Source organism: Salmo salar, chromosome 20, assembly GCF_965601325.2.
Source record: "Salmo salar chromosome 20, fSalSal1, whole genome shotgun sequence".
Taxonomy (NCBI): Eukaryota; Metazoa; Chordata; class Actinopteri; order Salmoniformes; family Salmonidae; genus Salmo; species Salmo salar.
The window spans coordinates 63,873,679-63,894,270 of NC_138310.1; the positions used below are offsets into that span (position 1 = coordinate 63,873,679).

At 40.2% G+C, this 20,592-nt stretch overlaps 3 protein-coding genes across 6 annotated transcripts; all 3 read right to left on the reverse strand.

Annotated features, from left to right (window-relative positions):
• Nucleotides 1-587: 587 nt before the first annotated feature.
• Nucleotides 588-4,172, reverse strand: dynll2a (dynein, light chain, LC8-type 2a). 3 transcript variants are annotated; one of them, XM_014163060.3, is made up of 3 exons: nucleotides 3,884-4,172; nucleotides 2,115-2,248; nucleotides 588-1,934 (listed from the first exon to the last, which is right to left on the reverse strand). In XM_014163060.3, the coding sequence occupies exons 2-3, from the start codon at nucleotides 2,244-2,246 to the stop codon at nucleotides 1,797-1,799; spliced, it is 270 nt and encodes an 89-aa protein (XP_014018535.1). In that variant the 5' UTR covers nucleotides 2,247-2,248; nucleotides 3,884-4,172; the 3' UTR covers nucleotides 588-1,796. The 3 variants fall into 3 exon arrangements, with proteins under 3 accessions (XP_014018535.1, XP_014018536.1, XP_014018534.1); XM_014163061.3 differs by lacking the exon at nucleotides 3,884-4,172 and adding an exon at nucleotides 3,125-3,244; XM_014163059.3 differs by lacking the exon at nucleotides 3,884-4,172 and adding an exon at nucleotides 2,947-3,135.
• On the reverse strand, nucleotides 3,761-11,922 carry sfrs1 (Splicing factor, arginine/serine-rich 1). 2 transcript variants are annotated; one of them, XR_006760857.1, is made up of 5 exons: nucleotides 11,509-11,922; nucleotides 10,957-11,144; nucleotides 5,562-5,734; nucleotides 4,625-5,314; nucleotides 3,761-4,175 (listed from the first exon to the last, which is right to left on the reverse strand). XR_006760857.1 is itself a non-coding variant. In NM_001173643.1 (4 exons), exons 1-4 carry the CDS (start codon nucleotides 11,697-11,699, stop codon nucleotides 5,111-5,113), a joined length of 756 nt encoding a protein of 251 aa, NP_001167114.1. In that variant the 5' UTR covers nucleotides 11,700-11,863; the 3' UTR covers nucleotides 3,761-5,110. The 2 variants fall into 2 exon arrangements, 1 of the variants encoding a protein (NP_001167114.1); NM_001173643.1 differs by having other exon boundaries at nucleotides 3,761-5,314; nucleotides 11,509-11,863.
• Nucleotides 11,923-14,045: 2,123 nt separating this feature from the next.
• On the reverse strand, nucleotides 14,046-20,499 carry LOC100196688 (fructose-bisphosphate aldolase C). The gene is made up of 9 exons (NM_001141710.1): nucleotides 20,452-20,499; nucleotides 17,256-17,392; nucleotides 16,777-16,988; nucleotides 16,302-16,356; nucleotides 16,004-16,164; nucleotides 15,799-15,882; nucleotides 15,528-15,702; nucleotides 15,106-15,305; nucleotides 14,046-14,874 (listed from the first exon to the last, which is right to left on the reverse strand). Exons 2-9 carry the CDS (start codon nucleotides 17,365-17,367, stop codon nucleotides 14,788-14,790), a joined length of 1,086 nt encoding a protein of 361 aa, NP_001135182.1. The 5' UTR covers nucleotides 17,368-17,392; nucleotides 20,452-20,499; the 3' UTR covers nucleotides 14,046-14,787.
• Between the last annotated feature and the right edge of the window lie 93 nt (nucleotides 20,500-20,592).

Genomic DNA, 20,592 nt, shown 5'->3' on the forward strand with positions numbered 1-20,592 from the left:
ATAACTCTACTGTAAAAACCGAGAACATTGATTCAGTCAGTGTATGTTTCCCTGTGAAGCCTAGGGTAGTATTTGTGGTCCGATCACATCCACTGGCCACGGTCTGTCCCCACAAATCATTTATCAGTCACTTGTCCTTCACTTTGTCTTCTGTAGTCTTGGTTCCAATTGACCTCTAGGGAGAAAAAATGTCTTCTGAACTAGGAAGGGTAACATACTGCTAATTGGTTACATCAATATTTTCCCCTAATCAATATTACTTCTGTTGCTGAAATCAACTACACTACTCAGGTTGTCGCGTAGTGTTTGCACTCGAGTACTAAAAAGATCCCAAGCAGCACATACTGTATATAACGTGCCGCCTCCGAGGTTAATTAATTTGCCAGCCAATATCTGTATGGATCTGTCCCTACACGGCTACACCTCCAAACAGGAACAACCTTACTGAAATCTTAATGGCCAATTGGCCAAATAATGTGTGGTGTGCTCCACCCACTGTAACAGTCCATGGTTTTGAAACAATGGCTACACATTTTACTGCATTGTTAAAGACATGGTTAAGTAATCACAAAACTATTGAAAGTGAACAGGATACAATGAAACTTTTAATCATTGACTTGATTATACATTGACTAACTTAAAGTTTCCAAGTTTACTGGACACCTTTAAAAGGGACACTTCAGCATTTTGGTAATGAGGCCCTTTGGCTACTTGCCAGGAGTCAATTAACTTTGATCCGTTAGCGCAATGACTGGAAGTCTATGGTTATCTACTAGCAACTTCGAGTCAGTACACCAACGCTAGTTAGCATTAGCTCATGAAACTACCTCCAACTTCCTTCACACTGGACAGACAAAAATTGTATAAAGTTAATCTGACTCTGGGAAAGTAGATCTAGGGCCTCATTGCTGAAATATCCCTTTAGTGAAGTGCAATTGATTTCAGGTGCCCATGAACTGAGAATACGAGGTACGTCTGTGCAAATCATACAGCAATTTGCATCAAACTATAAACAGAAAAATCCAACATAGCAAATACAGTAAAAAAAAACCCACTGAAGATTAATATTTCCTTACAATATGAAAGTCTACAAAAGGACCTGAAAGCCAACATTCAGTCCTTTGTTACACAGCCAGAATAGGTTCAAGTGTGGATGGTGTCAACCGTCTGCAAATGGAACTTCCAAGCCTCTAAAGAAGTTAGCATAGGAACTCTACTAGCTTGGAATACAAATAGCAATAGAAAAATGCCAAATGAGACATTCCAGCTCATGAAATAAGATTATGGGATCGATAACAGCAGTTGCAAATCTGGGACGACATGTCCAAATACACTGCGCTAGGCTCACTTGTACCTCTGGCAATATACAGGCATTACAAACTGCTGTAGAAGGTCAACATCTGGAGCAACTAAGCACATTTAAAATGACAGCACAGAAGTCACTGAAAACCAAACAGCTCTGGGGAAAGCAGATGCACAACTACAATCTCTAGCTTTCCTTTATTATACAATCAAAGGCCACTGTTAAAGCAGTTACAAATTAAGTATAACAAAATGTAGCATTAACGAAAATCTCTTCCAGTTGCATTTTATGGAAACTAGTGAAAAGTAATATTTTTACTATAACATATACACATTAAATATGGTACATTTTAGTCCATGCAGTTGCGCACAGCCAGTTGTGTATCATGGTATGTTTTCATTTAAATATTTGAAGTGTATGGGAAGTTGTGACATCAGCCACCAGTGCATTACAGTCCATGTTGGGAAGAGAAGCACTCCAGGCCTCAGAGAACTCAGCCAGACTTGAAGAGGAGGATGGCCACCTGCCCTAAGTAGAAGTAGATGAAATGCTTTGTCTCATGAGTGACGTAGCTGCCGAAGTTCCTTCCAACAATGCAATGCCATGTAGGGTTATACTTCTTGTCAAATTCCTATAGGGATTTAAAATGCAGGGCTTTAGTAATCAATGACTGTATGAGGAAGAAAATGACCTCATGGCATGCACATCTTGCAGCCTGGTCATCGTATTTAAACAGCTTGCACCATGGAAGACTTCACTCTAATTGGAATACATAGGCCAAAGGCCTGCCACTACAGTATTCACATCTCACCTTCTTTATGTAGGCTGCAATGTCCTTTTCTATATTGTACTTCTCCATGGCCTGGGTAGCACAGTCCACTGCATCCTGCTGCATGTCCTCAGACATGTCAGCGTTCTTGATTACTGCCTTCCTGTCAGTCATGCCTGCAAACAAGGACAAAAAAGAAAGAAACAAGTCTAAACTAACGCAATTACAGATAGAAAATGACAAGTCTAGTGAGGTGATAAAGCCGGAATTCACAGGTAACACGTGCGGCTATGACTGGCTTACCCAGTCTTCACCGTATGGTGCAGTTTACGATGAAAATCAAAGGATAAACCAATCAGGTGCAGAAATATGATACAATGTTGCAATCAACGCGGTTCTCAGTGTTTCCGAATGTACTGGGATAATACCTGGGCTGTATTTCGGCACCAGATTACGTTGAGTGACTACGACCCTGTGCTGGTTAGGTACAATACGAATAGGTTACTTAGAAACTCGATACAGGTAGGATTAAAAACCACATGGCGACATTACATTTATAAAATTATAAATCTGTCCCCTGAAATGCACAATTCTAGTCTAGTTCAAACATCAATATACATTGACTACTAGTTTAATTTCTACATATAATTCCTTTAAAATTATGGATGATTTAACAGGTCCGAGGGTGATCGGATTCGTGCCAATAGCCTGCAGGTGGTAGTGATTGCGCATTAGTTATTTTTTCGATTTAAATTCACAATAGAAAGTAGGCTACCTTGTACGAGAAACTTCGCTTCAATTAGACAACCTGAATCACCACCATCCATGCAAGTCAAGTGTGAGTGCGTGCAGGCTACTAAACATTGTCGCTCACCTTATTTAGGAGATGCTGATACTATCCCTTTCGTAATCAAGTAATTCCCCTTAGTGGATATCAAGCTTTGCTTACTTGCTGGATCGTGCTGCGACAAATTATTTTATAAGATTTACTCAAAGCAAATATGTGGAGAAACTGCCCTCGTAAAATACCTCCCCCGCCCTACACAACTTACCCTGCCATTGGCTGAGCTGCCACCTCTTCTTGTGTTTTGAGCATTTTCTAGCAGCTCCTCTCTGCCAGCATCTTATTTCATCCCACAATGCATCGTTAACAATACATGGTGAAGTAAGTAGAGAAGGCCTCCTGGCATACTCAGCTGTACGGAGTATTTATTATGCTCGATCTGTTACTTTATTTATATCAGCAACAATGAATGTATGAGTGAGATTATATAGGCGGATATTAATTTAATAGAAATATAATCCATGTTTTTACTGGACTTTATATTGTCTGTGTGAGATGTATAAACACATCTGATTGGAGTGACATTTCCTCACTACCGCATACAACTCAAACACGCTGTTATCACTTATTTGAGTTTATATTCAGTTATTTCCTGATTAAACCTAGTCCTGGACTAAAACATACAGTAAATAAGGAATCTCCATTGAAATAGTTTAGTCCAGGACTAAAATTAATCTGTCCGGGAAACCGCCCCATGGTGTAAAATGTAATACATTGGAGTAGATGGTTTACTGGGTTTTCAATTAGGTCTACGAATAAGCATTTATCTTCTCTTATTACATCATAGGGGCATGAAGATCAGCTTTAACATTCATTCAAAAGAAAAAAAACTAAAAACCAGGTATGTCTTTTCAGGATTTTATTGAAAATGCTAAACTGAAAGAGTAAAGTAAATTTAAGTAATAAAGACAGACTAACTATACTAAATATAATCCCCAACCATCCCACATTTTAATGCCTTATTTACCAGACTCCTTGCATCCTTTGATCCAACTTCCTGGTCCTCAGTTTCCTTTTCTTACTCCAAAAACGTAAATAATCCTTATCCTTTGACTCTGCGCATATTTACCGCTCAAAAATTGAAATAAACTGGGCCATTCAAAAAGTTGCATCTAGGATTCCTTAATTAGTTCAATTGATTTGATTCCTGGAAAATGGATCCCGTTCCATGCATCCATTCTTGCCTATCCCTTCCCTAAACGCTCCTCTGATCCGGCTCCAAGGATTGGGATCCACTGAGCCACTCCTCCAATCAAAACCTTGAAATACCAGGAAAAAAATCAGAGGGAAACCATTAGAATCATGTCTGATTTGGGCCCAGCCCACTTCTTAAATTGTGCACTCATGACATGTCACTTCTAATGATCAATTAAAAAAATGTCTGAGCACCAAAAGCATGAAATTCAATTTAAAATATATTTCTCAATGTTTGAGCTGAAACAAGCCCAGAGCCCCTGTCAAATTAAACCAGCATCTATAAAATAAAAGATAATGGGTTCTTATGTAACATTAAAGTTGAAAAGGTACACCTAAGGACATTTGTCCTGGCACAAAACCTAATACATGCACTGTTTATCAGTGCTTAAAAAGGTTGCCAAACAATAAGTATATATATGATATAGAAAACTGTGCTACATTCAAGAGACAATCATGCATCTTGTAGCAACCATTTTATCGATAGATGCAAATAATCAATACTAAAGCATACCATTGCCTCGACCTGACTCCTCCTAAGATGTCCTATCCTGATCAAACAAATGAAATGTGCTCCACAACTTTTATTCCAAATCACTCTTTAATCCTTATCTTCAGATGTCTAAAGGAAGACACAAGGGTAAAACAGTTTAGCAATGAGACTCCCGCCATCCCATGAAAAAGTTAATCTCAATTTTCCAACACTTACAAAAACATTGATCTCATTAAAAAGAACAATCGGGTTTCAAGTGTTGCAAAAATTGAGGACAGACAATAGGTAAATCAAAATGAATTGAAAGGGATCAAAACAAAAGGACTAAAGTAGGGAGGGTCAGGGGAGGGTTTACACCTACATACCAAGACCTTCCACTAGGACATCAGGAGATGCTATGCAAAAATTCAAATCTATAGCTGACTTCTGGAAAAACTCAAAAGGGGGTAAAAACAAGTGGAAAGGGGAACTGTTTACAGGGGATCCACCAAAAGGGCAACACAGAGTTTAGGAACGGGAGCGAGAGCGGCTATGGCGAGGAGAGTAGCGAGGAGATCCTCTGCCACCACGGGTACCACCACCGCGAGAGTTGCTGCGGCTGCGACTGGCTGCACTGCGGCTCCTGCTTCGACTGCGGCTCCTGGAACGTGATCTTCCATAGCTCGGGCTGCGGGGACCATCTACTTTCACGCGAACGTAAGCGGTCTCTCCCTGGTAGACACACACAAAAAGAACTGGACGTTGAAACGAAAAGCATTTCCACCTCAAACGGTTCCTTCCATTGCATCAAAACAAGCCTTCAGTTCTTGAAAGGCTGCACAAGTAGTCACTGGATTGAAAGTGGGGAAAGGTTGAGGGGAAAGATTCAAGTGTTAGTCACTTTAGTTATCTTTAACAAAAATAGAATCATATCCTTACAATGAAATCCATGAACAACCAATCAAACCTGAAAGCATACCTCATGTGATCGGAATTTGGTGTTATCCAGCTTTCGAACGGCATAGGTCATGTCTTCTTTGCGTACAAACTCCACAACTCCAGTTCCATCTCTGAAAACATCAGCATAACATACATCCCCAGCCTCACGCATGTGATCCTTGAGGTCCTGCCAGCTGCCACTCTGGGGTAGCCCTTTGGAGAGAAGAGCATATCAATTAGATATGTTTTACTCAAAGTGATAACTTTCAACACTTTGCTCAATAGATCTGTGGCATAGCAGTATAATTCAGAATCTGCACAGAGAATAACTAAACCAGGCTGGTTCTACCCCACCAGAAACAATGAACTAATGTTGAAGACATGGATATGAAATAACTATCAATATTTAGTGGACCAAAAGACCACCGCTTCCGTCTGGTGAAAAAGTAACTAGCCAATCAGCGGGTAGCCTCTGCCGAGTACCCAAAAACCAGATGTTCCAGCGATACTCCATCTTAACTCCTCCTCCACATTTACTGGATTGGTTGAACAGTGCAGAAGAGGACTGCCCAACAGTTTATTTTCCTTCTTGTCAAGACCCGAGGTGCATTCAGTTCACTATGACATTTGATATATTCTTGAACTAAGTTACTTTCACTGGGTATGGCGAGTATATAAAGGGCAGTGGCCATGTTGACATCGTTCCCCAACCCCTCCCAGTTTTTCAACTGGTCGTACTGAATGCAGCCCAGTATGTAGGGGACCTAGTTTCGGGCGATTATTTTACACCTGCTATGTTAACACAGAGAGTCCATTTGTTAGTGAAATACAGAAGACCACCAGCAGTGTTGTTGAAATATTAAAAACTGGTTAGTTACCGTTTGTACAGTAGGTCAACGTGGTGGCATGCAGTGCAACAATTGTATATAAACTAGAGGTCGACCGATTAATCGGCATGCCGATTAATTAGGGCCGATTTCAAGTGTTCATAACAATCGGTAACTGGCATTTGATGCAGATTATGGCCGATTACATTGCAATCCACAAGGAGACTGCGTGGCAGGCTGACCACCTGTTACGTGAGTGCAGCAAGGAGCCAAGGTAAGTTGCTTGCTAGCATTAAATTTATCTTATAAAAAAACTATCTTAACATAATCACTAGTTAACTACACATGGTTGATGATATTACTAGTTTAAAAACTAGCTTGTCCTGCGTTGCATATAATCAACGCGGTGCCTGTTAAGTTATCGTCGAATCACAGCTTACGTCGCCAAACGGGTGGTGTTTTAACAAAAGCTCATTCGCGTCAGGGTATATGCAGCAGTTTAGACCACCTGGCTCGTTGCGAACTGTGTGAAGACCATTTCTTCCTAACAAAGACCGTAATTAATTTGCCATAATTTTACATATCATTGAAGGTTGTGCAATGTAACAGCAATATTTAGACTTAGGGTTGCCACCTGTTGGATAAAATACAGAACGGTTCCGTATTTCACTGAGAATAAACATTTTGTTTTCAAAATTATAGTTTCCGGATTTGACCATATTAATGACCTAAGGCTCGTATTTCTGTGTGTTTATTATATTATAATTAAGTCTATGATTTGATATAGCAGCCTGACTGGTGGTAGGCAGCAGCAGGCTCGTAAGTATTCAATCAAACAGCACTTTCCTGCATTCGCCAGCAGCTCTTCGCAATGCTTGAAGCACAGCGCTGTTTATGACTTCAAGCTTATCAACTCCCGAGATTAGGCTGGCTATACTTATAGTGCCTATAAGAACATCCAATAGTCAAAGGTATATGAAATACTAATGATATAGAGAGAAATAGTCCTATAATAACTACAACCTAAAACTTCTTAATTCTTAACTGGGAATATTGAAGACTCATGTTAAAAAGGAACCACCAGCTTTCATATGTTCTCATGTTCTGAGCAAGGAACTTAAACGTTAGCTTTTTTACATGGCACATATTGCACTTTTACTTTCTTCTCCAACACTTTGTTTTTGCATTATTTAAACCAAATTGAACATGTTTCATTATTTATTTGAGGCTAAATTGATTTGATTGATGTATTATATTAAGTTAAGCGTTCATTCAGTATTGTGGCAATTGTCATTACTACACGTGTGTGTGTATATATATATATATATATATACACACACACACACACACACAAAAAAGCAGATTAAATCGGTATCAACGTTAAAATCATAATCAGTTGACCGCTAATAAACCCAACTCACATTACACAAGGGTGTTAAGAGTCCATTGTTTGTTGCGTCACCCATGCGAGAATTCTACAAAAAAACAGAGGTGATCAAATAAATATTCACTAAACGTCAGTGGTCATCAAATGAATAAATCATTTGAAAACCTGAACGTGGAAGTTAACCATGTCCCCCAAAAAATAATCACAATACTGTAAGTTGTGATATTTACATGATATGAGCCCAAATGTAAAGTAAGTACCATGCTTAGAATGTCCAATTCTGTGGGACAGCATTTTTTATGAAACCTGCAAAATTGGTGTTTATATTTGCAATGAGTATTCCTCACTCTACCAGAGTAAGATCGGTGTGACATTGTATTGCAAACAAGTATGGGAAAGTCCTGAGGGTGTTTCACGGTCATCAGACATCCTTGGACTGAAATAAAGGTACATCTTCCTTCCCCTCCTATGTTCCAGAATACCCTGACTAGATGTAAATCTGGGACACTCAAATTAGTATATGTTACATTTGATACCGTTACATAAGACGGGTAGTTTAAAATTAATGGGTTTAACATGCTATGCTGTCATTTTCTTCCGTACATAGGAATTAGCATATTAAGTAACGTAAACTCACTCACTTTTGTACATCGCCTTGGTCCGTACAACTGACCTTATTTTAGCGCCCCAAATTCGTAATACTTCCAGATCAACTGTAATGTCAATACCATTGTAAAGCACAATTTCTCCCCTTTCCAACAAAATCAATGACATGACCTCCACGCTGCCCGTTTCCGCATGATTCAAGAAAGCAATGAGCTCTGTCGGGTCTTTTATTTTTTAAATGGCGGGTGGGTAAGCGAAACTAATGCGTGATAGTGAGGAGATGTGTGGGAAAACAGCTTTTTTTCCACTCGATCTGTCCAACTTATCACCTCTAAAATGTAAATAAAAAACACTATAAAGAGTTTATATAATGTCATTATACCTATTTGAAGGTTTGTGTTGAATTTGAATAGGGTTTTTAGGGCGGTGCTAAAGTGATCTTCAGAAGTAAACAGCGGCTTTGAGAGTCATGATCTCTTGCAGTGATGACGCAAAAAATGACTAGGTATCCCCGTCACTGTCCATTTCTTGTTTTTAAACGATGAGAAAGTGCTACACCTAGCGGAGAGAGATTGTAAGACAGATATAGTTGCTTTATCCTGTTGGGGCTCGGGGGCAGTATTGAGACATTTTGAAAAAAATATGTGCCCATTTTTAACTGCCTCCTACACCAACTCAGAAGCTAGGATATGGATATTATTAACACATTCGGATAGAAAACACTCTGAATTTTCTAAAACAGTTTGAATGGTGTCTGTAAGTATAACAAAACTCATATTGCAGGCAAAAACCTGTGAAAAATAGATCCCAAAAAAATGTGAATTTTGTGACTGTACTATTTAGTGTCATTGTTTTATAGATACCATAGTGAGAAAGGATTCATTTCGCAACACCTACGGCTTCCACTAGATGTCAACGATCTTTATAAAGTTGTTTGAAGCGTCTATGATAAACAGAGAGCAAATTAGAATCCAAGGAAGTTGACATGTCATCACTTCATTTTTTTGCGCCTGCGCATAAATCTGTCATCATTGTTTATCTAGACATAGGATAGGTTGTGTGAAAATATTACTGATGTTTAACGTTAAAAATGGACCAAAAGATTAATGCTAAACAACATTTGACATGTTTGAACGAACATAAATAGATTATTTACTAGGTTTTTTTTAGCTTTTCGGCGTGATTTTACACTCCCCCCACCACGTTTTGTGGGAGCATAATGAACGCTAAGTACTTGGTGTTATTTGGACATAAATTATGAACTTTGTCAAAAGAAACCACATTTGTTCCGGACCTGGGATGCCTTCCGGACCTGGGATGCCTGCCTTCTGATGGAGATAATCAAAGGTAAGGGGATATTTACAATGTTATTATCGATTTTAGATGATGCTAACTGTATAGCATAGCTTATTGTTCTTAGCATAACACCCCGTTTATTGCAAAATGTGATTTCCCAGTAAAGTTATTTTGAGATCTGGCCATTCGGTAGCAATTACGAGATGATAATATATTATTCTTTGAATGACAATATTATAATTTACCAATGTTTTCGAATAGTAATTTTGTTATGTTCACCGGAAGCATTTCAGAGAAGAAAAAAAATCTGAATTTCACGCTACTGTAAAATGCTGTTTTTGGATATAAATATGAACTAGATGGAACAAAAAATGCATGTATTGTATAACATAATGTCCTAGGAGTGTCATCTGATGGAGATTGACAAAGGTTAGTACATAATTCTAGCTGGTTTCTGCTTTTGGTGACGCCTGACCTTGAATTGAAAATGGATGTTTGTACTTTTGTGGCTATGTACTGTCCTAACATAATCTAACTTTATGCTTTTGCCGTAAAGCCTCTTTGAAAATCGAACAATGTGGTTAGATTAAGGAGATGTTTATCTTTTAAATTGTGTAAAATAGTTGATTGTTTGAGAAATTGAAATTATTAGATTTTTGATGTTTTGAATTTCCAGCCTTGTTAGCAATCCCGACTCGGGGTTCATTGCTAACCTGTAGCCCCAACAGGTTATGCATCCTGTACGTTACCGCATGACACGATGTAACGGATTTCTCCAATACTATAGAGCCATTACCATGTCATCAACGCTTGAATAGAAACGTAGTTCACACCCCAGATTTTGAAGTCAACACAGTCGCTGCAGTCCCATTAGTTTTCTTTTCAGACTCGTTTGAATGTCGCGGTTGGAATGGGGTGAGTTTACGTTAGCCCATTTGCATAACGTCAAAAGTAAATTGTTACAAACTGTTTTTCATAAAGCAAAGATTTGTTAATATGACAACCCTACCGTAAAACTACTAGTCTTAAGTTATTGTAATTATGTATGCGTTACTGCCTCATTTGCATAATCCGTTTATTTGAATACATTTCGCTTTTATTTGAATCTACTCTGTCCTACATCAGTCCTGAAAATGTCATTAGAATATGACAACCCCATCTTGAGATATTGGACAGAACGTGTTGAAATTAAGACTCCAGACAAATTATTTGGTAACATCATTGACCAGTGGCGACCCTTTTCGATCACTTGAAAATGATATCTCAGCAATGGTAAGTCCCCAACACCCTAGTAACTAGGGCCTAGTTACACAACTCACCTGAGACAATGACCCTATACTCGGAGCGTCTGGATGGCGGCCCGTATCTGCCTCTAGGGGCGCCACCAACCCCCCCACCACCAAAGCCGCCTCTCCCCCCACCCCTGCCGCTCCGAGGGAATTCAACTCGCAGCCGATAACCGTCGTAATCATAACCGTCTCGTCCGTAAACTGCATCGTCGGCATCCCTGAAAAAGTGATAATAGAAAATGTTAAACAATCGTCCACACAACACCCTGTGACGTGCCTCATTAGCCGGCTAAACTCAACAATTTACGATAACTCGTGGCGTTTAGTGGGCTGGTTACAAACAAAGACACCTTCACAATGTGCCACTGCAGAAAGGGAAGAAACTAGCGATCAAGCCAATTAACGTTATTCTTAAAACGAAAATAGTTAGTTACGTTAACGTTAGTTACATGCGCAAACTAAGTCGATTCACAACGACGTCGCATGAGCATAGATGTTCAAGTTACAGTATAGTAACGTCAGCTGGCTAACTAGTAATGTTAGAGCAGTGCACGAGTTGCTAACAAACTAGCCTTTAGCTACCTGGGATCTTCAAATTCGATAAAGGCAAAGGGAGGCCCCCCTCTCCGATTTTTCAAGTCGATGTCGCGAATAGCTCCGTATTTGTAAAACACGTCCTCGACATCTTTGGTGCGAATATCAGGGGGTAGATTTCCGACGTAAATACGACAATCGTTATTTCCTGCAGGGCCTCGCACAACGCCTCCCGACATAGTAGCTACCGTTCGCTAGTTTATTTTAGCGTTAGGTTGAAATAAAAAGCGAGTTCTCAAAACGGTATTCAAGTAGATCACAACCGATTAGAAAACCATATGAGTATAGTACATAAACACGAAAAAAGGTATCAATCGCGCTTAAAGTTGTCTACTAGCTAGCTACACTTCTCCCGGTGCAGAACCGCGCTTTTTCGCGACGGCATTCATGAATACCGGAAATGTGCCCAGTAGAGAACTCTAGAAATGCCTACCTCCGCCAAACAAAATAGTCCACAGTAGTACAGGGCTCATCTGTAAAAGAGACCTGGGTGTCAGTATGCCTCCCTGATAGAATATTACATCAATAAACACAGTAGTACAGGGCTCATCTGTAAAAGAGACCTGGGTGTCAGTATGCCTCCCTGATAGAATATTGCATCAATAAACACAGTAGTACAGGGCTCATCTGTAAAAGAGACCTGGGTGTCAGTATGCCTCCCTGATAGAATATTACATCAATAAACACAGTAGTACAGGGCTCATCTGTAAAAGAGACCTGGGTGCCAGTATGCCTCCCTGATAGAATATTACATCAATAAACACAGTAGTACAGGGCTCATCTGTAAAAGAGACCTGGGTGTCAGTATGCCTCCCTGATAGAATATTACATCAATAAACACAGTAGTACAGGGCTCATCTGTAAAAGAGACCTGGGTGTCAGTATGCCTCCCTGATAGAATATTACATCAATAAACACAGTAGTACAGGGCTCATCTGTAAAAGAGATCTGGGTATCAGTATGCCTCCCCGATAGAATATTACATCAATAAACACAGGTGTGTGATATTGGTATAATTACGCAAATCATTTCAGCTAAGGTTTTCAGGTGAGCAGATTATTCGATTATAATAGTTTGGCCTTTATCGTCTTGCAATTTTAAATCGCCATAATTTATCAATTTGCTCTTCTGAGTAGTGGCCAGAAACCTATTATTATAGCCTGGCCTACACCAATAATATTGAATTTACAAAGTATATACACACATACATTGATTATGAATGAGGACCTTCTTGGAGCCTAATGTTTCACGCTTGGTCCGTGCGGTGCGCTTAATTTTCTGTGCAGTGTGAACACTCCAAAGGAAGTCAGACCCCTCAAGGGCCCCCAAAGCGAAACGAATTGAGAGTTTGCTTGAATTCCGCGGTTGGGTTCCAATTTTTTTAGGGCAATGTGAACGCAAAGCTCCTTAGGTTCGTTTGTCATTATTCCCGTACCACACACTAGACTACTGCAACAGTTTCCCTTGCCCTAAACACTCACATTGGTGCCACAAGAGAGATGATGAATGAGTTTTTAGTTCATATTATTTGTTTGCAATATGTGATCTATAGGCTAAGAGAGCTTAATCAATTGTTTATTGATTGTGGGGTTTGAATAGTGTGAGAAAACAATCTATTTGGTGAGAATCACAATGTTGGGTACAAAATCTATTCTAGCTCTTAAAGGGGCAGTAGCCTACATTGGTTGTACAATTCTCAATTACAGCATTATTTATTCTGCAGTTATTCTGTTGCTATTTATTCTGTTAGCAATAAAATGTACATGTTAATAGTATATTCTGATTACAATTATTATGTCAGATATTTTAATGAAATGCAATCTATTAGCTTCCAAAATGTAAGTAGGTATATCTAGCTGTCCGATAACACATTCTGATTTAATGGCTTGTCCTGCACTTTGTAAAAACCCAGAGTGCATGTTGGAAAAAGATTTTGGTTCCTTTCTAAACATAGCAATGTGAATGCAAGGAGGACTCAGTCCACAAAATAGGTGAAGTGAACTGACAAAATAGTTTAGTTCTCATTCAGAGGCATGGGCAGTGTGAATACAAAAATAAATTAGTTCTTTAGCTTTTTTTGTTCACTTTAAAGGGGACTGAGATTGGTTCTTTTTAAAGAGGACTATGTGAAAACACCCTAATATATCATCATCAACTACTCTTAAGCCAGTAGATGGTGCCATGGACCATGGTATGGGAAAGCAAATCAGATGACAAGCTACAAATAGTCTACTCGTTTATGGGTGATGATAAATTAACTAAGAATATGTTCCAGCTAAGAATTCTGTTAAAATCAAGAACTGTATAACATTCTCAGAGATTGACTCTACTGTAGAAAATAATGTAAAAATCATGCAATGTGTAGGTAGGCCTACTCTTTGGTGCAGTTACATTTTTTGGGGGGTGAGTAGGCCTAGTCTCTCATGGACAGACTATGGATCATGAGCATCTGACTAAATTATGGGATATTTTAATTCTGGTTTAACCAAGATTAATTTATGAGAAATTAAACCAGAATTCCCAGATTGTTTCAACTCAACACAATTTATTGTTATTACTTTTACACTACATCCGTTGCATAGAGAACAATACTTAGCTAAGTCACAAAAATAACATTTTTCCACCAACACTATTTACTATAAGTCCAGCTGTCCATTAGTTCATCCAAAACCACATCTTTGGAACTTTCTGCCTCTATGCTAGAACACACATTCAATTTCTACAAAATAGTATCTTCACACAGCTATTTTGTTTAGACGCACACATCCCATCATGAATCCAGAATTTGGAATGGCAATATGGTCTCTTCAAAAAAGCTAGAGTTCTCCATTCTTGTCACACACAATAGGCCAACACCACGTACCCTATCTAATGCTTAGTGCAGCAGTTTGGAAAGTGGCTTTACATGGCAAAAGTTGATTATGGATCTTATCAAAATAAATAATGAAACAACCAAACATCAGTTAGGTTTCATTTTGCTACTACCACAAGAACATGTTGTCATCTCAAAGGTTACAATAATATTGTTGAAAGTGTCTAATCAAAGGCCATCTGTCAATGACTCATTTCATTAGACCCTTACATCTAGTGTCTCCACCAATGTGCAACATTTTTTAATAACAAGTGTGTACACTCAAGTATCTATATTATAACTCCTAGAATACAGATTGTAGACAGCACATGCCTGCGATTGGCCATTGGTATAGCAGTGACAGTGGACGATGCTATTGGTTAGCTAAAGCTGTAATGTGAGGCATCACTGGCTCTTCAGTATGCATGATTGGCCACATAGATCTGGTCAGATTCACTGTCCCCGCCACCAGTGTACTTCCCCTGACAGGCCAAGCCATTCACCTGATAGTGAGAAAAAGGGGATGGGGGTATGAGGGGCAAACACACAAACACTGTTAGGGGTGAAACTCACATCATGTCAGCTGAATACATAGATCACTTCCTCAGATGACCGTTCCACTCGGAAAATGGTGAAATGCTAAAAAAAAAAGAAATATGTTCCTCAACAACACTAAGTGCTAAAAGATGAAAGCCAGGTTGATCAAGAGGCTGAAAACAAAGTGATGTACATGCCTCTGCTCTCTTGATAAACTGCTCAGTGGCAGCATTCTCATTCTCTTTATGTCCACGCCAGGTTTTGAGTGCGGAGACCTGCAGGGCTCGGCCGTACGAGAAGGTGAGGGCCCAGGGCTTCACCAGGGAGCAGTTGTTGATGGCATTCAGGTGGACAGAGGCCTCCTCTTCACTCTGACCCCCAGAAAGGAACGTCACTCCTGCACACACAGAAAATAAATAGAAATCGCTGTGAGTGAACAGTTAATGGATTTCTATCAGCACCATAAGTGCTTTACAAACTGCCAATAAATGAATATATGTTCATAATGCCAAATCACAGGTATAGTGACTGAGTCTGACACTGGTATTGCATGTACTCTCTTTCTGAGCTTCATTGAGAGTGAGAGGCAATATAACTGGTCAATGGCCTATGACCTTACCCGTGACAGCAGGAGGGACGGTGCGGCGCAAGGCTGTAACCGTTGCCATGGCGACCTCCTCTGCGCTGTATTTGGTGGGGCAGCTGTGGCCAGGAGTGGCCATATTAGGCTTGAGCAGAGTGCCCTCCAGGTATACATGATGGTCAGACATGGCCTTGTACAATGCAGCTAGCACCTGCACAACATGGGGAACACATGGAACGTGATAAACTGGCAATGTTAGAAATACATATTACACACTAACAGGTTAAGAGTTGGGGTAAGGTCCCACCTTCTCTGTGACATACTGACAACGCCTCAGATCATGATCTCCATCAGACAAAATCTCTGGCTCCACAATAGGCACAATCCCATGCTGGGTGAAAGAAAAATGACATCATCCGCATGATTAGAAGGCGTTGCTGATGTTACCTCCTGCAATTATGATATTTCATCATACCTGACATTGTGCCTTTAAACATTTGTGGAGTCCTTACCTGCTGGCAAATGCTTGAATATCGAGCCAGGACATTTGCATTCTCTTCAATGGACAGTTTAGAGGGGGTGGTCTCACTGATCTTGAACACACAGCGCCACTTAGCAAAGTTTGCCCCATCCTTCTTATACTGAATACAGCGTTCTGAGAGCCCATCCAGTCCTTTAGGATGAAAAAGTATTAACAAGGCTGGTAAGGATTGGGATTCACCAATGAGTGGCAGACTACATTTTGTAACTGTCAAATTCAGATAGTTATGATGAACAGATTGACTAGAACCCGAGGGGTCTTAGCCCTACCCTGAGTGGTAGATTCTGCATTTGTTCCTGCCAAGGGGACAACACCCTTGTCAACCTGAAGAAAGAGATAAAGCAGATCAAAAATAAGAATGACAACGGTCCTCCCTCCCCTTCACACTGATCTTCTCCATGTCTTAAAGCCAGCTAATTTTCATCCAGATGGTGTTGATATTAATAGCAGCCATTCTACCCATAGCACTTCCCCATCTGCCCCATCAGGGGTAGAACTCCTGATCCGAGTGTATCTGTGCAATCTTTTGGCCTCCATAATGTTGAAACCTGCTCCCTTCCTGGGACTGTCTGTTGGAGCATATCAAGTAGCCTTATGTTCTACATTCTCATTCCTTCCCTCGATAATGTTATATACAGTAGAAGTAGGGTCAAGAGGTATTCTTGCCCAAGCTAAAGACCATAGGCATAAAACATACTTCAGATATCACCATTGGCCCCTTCGACCGCTTTGTTCGTACAGTACCTTGATTCCCACAGTGATGCCCCTGTCCTTGATCATCTTGACAAAGGGCGTGCCATCGTCAGCGTGCTGGTACAGCGTCTCATGGAAGAAGATGACTCCTCCGATGCAGCTGTTGATGCGGTCGTCAGCCCTGAAGAGGATCTGGCGGTACTGCCGGCGGTTCTCCTCAGTGTTCTCAACCCCTATCTGGTTAAGGCGCTTTGCCATGCTGCCTGTTTCCAGGAACATTAGAAACAAACATGTTCACAGTCTGGCAAACCTACGTTTATAAAAACGGAATAATCTATTGGATACCATCCTGTACCACTGCTTTGTAGAGGGTTCTGGCAAGCACCACTGGAAATTAACATTTGTCTGATTTCTTGAAAGTAGGTCCCACTGTTATTGTTAATACCATACATAAATGTAAATTGTTACGTAATCATTTTCATTCCAACTGTTTTCCAGTGCAGCGAGAACATGCAGAGCTCCCTACTAACCAACAGACTCATCAGCTGCCAGGATGCCCTTCCCTGGAGTGACGATACGAAGGGCAATCTCCTGGAGCTCCTGCTTCTGACCACTGGAGAGGGCTGGGAATTGGTGCGTCATCCTGAGAGATGGTCGATCACACAACCTGCATAGGGATATCAGATTGTGCACATCTTTTCTGGTCTATATTGATCAATATTCACTCAGGGAAATATTTAACTAGAGAAATACATCAACGGTAAGGTCATATCTCTCCCGTCCTCTCAAATCCCAAGGATTTTGGCAAAGTGGTTGTCCTTGTTGGCATATTGTCAGCTGGGATTAGGGATGTGTGGACCTCTGTGCTGACTATGCAGCCCACCAAACAAGGGGCCAGGCAAGTCTTTAGGTCCGGAAGGATTTACATTTTCTCTGTTGGGGTCTCGTAAACAACCAAAAATAGCTATTTGATAAGAAAAAGTCAAGGTCTACACAGGCTGTATCACAACCGGCCGTGATTAGGAGTCCCATATGGCGGTGCACAATTGGCCCAGCATCGTTGGGTTTGGCTGATATTGTAAATAAGAATTTGTTTTTAACTGACTTGCCTAGTTAAATAAAGGTTAAATAAAATTTTAAACATATAAGAATGGCTTGATGCCAATGATGACAACCAATGGAGAAATCTGTCCAGCTTCTTTGTCTGAAATAGATACCCCAACACATTTCCCTCATCGATTGTTGCTTGCTTGTTTTCAATCTCTTCAAGCAATTTCATCCCCCAAAATGTATTCCTCTCAACTCCCTCTCTCTTTCCCACACTCTAAAGTACAGCTAAGAGGCACAGTCAGAGCTGAAAACTTTCTCAGCCAACAACTCAGTAATCCAGACAACCTTCGACATGTTGTCACTGTTGAGGTTGGCACTACTGACAAATATCCCAGGAGGCACAAGAAAGATGAGGGAATTTTGTCAGTCCAAACCAGAGAGCTTTTTCAGAAATATTACCCTGGTTCTGTGTAGCTGTAGTAGCAATATCAAATTGGCAAGTGAAATAAAAAATGATGATGTAGTAATACATACAGTTGAAGTTGGAAGTTTACATACACTTGGAGTCATTAAAACTCATTTTTCAACCACTCCACAAATGTTTTGTTAACAAACTATAGTTTTGGCAAGTCAGTTAGGACATCTACTTTGTGCATGTCACAAGTAATTTTTCCAACAATTGTTTATAGACACATTATTTCACTTATAATTCACTGTATCACAATTCCAGTGGGTCAGAAGTTTACATACACTAAGTTGACTGTGCCTTTAAACAGCATGGAAATTTCCAGAAAATTATGTCATGGCTTTAGAAGCTACTGATAGGCTAATTGACATCATTTGAGTCAATTGGAGGTGTACCTGTGGATGTATTTCAAGGCCTACCTTCAAACTCAGTGCCTCCTTGCTTGACATTATGGGAAAATCAAAAGAAATCAGCCAAGACCTCAGAAAAAAAATTGTAGACCTCCACAAGTCTGGTTCATCCTGAAGAGCAAATTCCAAACACCTGAAGGTACCACGTTCATCTGTACAAAGAATAGTAGGCAAGTATAAACACCATGGGACCACGCAGCCATCATACCGCTCAGGAAGGAGACGCGTTCTGTCTCCTAGAGATTAACGTACTTTGGTGCGAAAAGTGCAAATCAATCCCAGAACAACAGCAAAGGACCTTGTGAAGATGCTGGAGGAAACGGGTACAAAAGTATCTATATCCACAGTAAAACGAGACCTATTTTGACATAACCTGAGAGGCCGCTCAGCAAGGAAGTAACCACTGCTCCAAAACCGCCATAAAAAGCCAGACTACGGTTTGCAACTACACATGGGGGCAAAGATTGTACTTTTTGTAGAAATGTCCTCTGGTCTGATGAAACAAAAATAGAACTGCTTGGCCATAATCACCATCGTTATGTTTGGAGGAAAAAGGCGGAGGCTTGCAAGCCAAAGAACACCATCCCAACTGTGAAGCATGGGGGTGGCAGCGTCATGTTGTGGGGATGCTTTGCTGCAGGAGGGACTGGTGCACTTCACAAAATAGATGGCATCATGAGGGAGGAAAATTATGTGGCTATATTGAAGAAACATCTCAAGACATCAGTCAGGAAGTTAAAGCTTGGTCGCAAATGGGTCTTCCAAATGGACAATGACCCCAAGCATACTTCCAAAGTTGTGGCAAAATGGCTTAAGGACAACAAAGTCAAGGTATTGGAGTGGCCATCACAAAGCCCTGACCTCAAACCTATAGAACATTTGTGGACAGAACTGAAAAAACGCTTGTGAGCAAGGAGCCCTACAAACCTGACTCAGTTACACCAGATCTGTCAGGAGGAATGGGCCAAAATTCACCCAACTTCTTGTGGGAAGCTTATGGAAGGCTACCCACAACGTTTGATCCAAGTAAAACAATTTAAAGGCAATGCTACCAAAAACTAATTGAGTGTACGTAAACTTCTGACCCACTGGGAATGTGAAAGAAATAAAAGCTGAAAGAAATCATTCTCTCTACTATTATTCTGACATTTCACATTCTTAAAATAAAGTGGTGATCCTAACTGACCTAAGACAGGACATTTTTACTCTGATTAAATGTCAGGAATTGTGAAAAACTGAGTTTAAATGTATTTGGCTAAGGTGTATATAAACTTCCAACTTCAACTGTATCATTCACATAGAGGCTATATATTTCTACTGTATGAGTACTGTTTATTGAAAGCAGAAGGCCACTAATCACACTTCCCACTTGCTGATGCAGCAGCGCTGACGACAGTGATCTGTGGGGTAGTACAATGCACTTGTTGATTCGTACATTCATATCACATCCCTTGATAGTGGGTATGGCAAATCACCATGTCAACACAGACCCTCAGCTTTTGCACTCCACTGTCTGCAATAACCGAGGAAAAATACGGCAATAGCTGGTAAAAATGTTTATCTACCATGCATTGACTTATCATGTAACTCCAATCCACTCCATTAAATTGGTTTAGTAAATTAAAAAATATTTTGTTTTCCAAATAAAACATAAAAATCATTAATTTAATAGCATCATCAGCATATCTGGGTCCCACTCATTACATATAGTTGAACATTTCTAAATATCATATTATCTATCATGTTTGCTAAAGCTTGCTGAAATGAAAAGTGAATGTCAAGAAAACTTGAGAACCTTACCTGACAGGATGCTAATTCAGAATTCACTTGTTCACTGAAGAAGTGATGGCCACTGCAATATCTGACAGACTGCTGCTCCCTTGTATCCCACTCAATACCTCTAGGGCGGGGCTTAACGATGGGGTGGGGCTTGTTGATGGA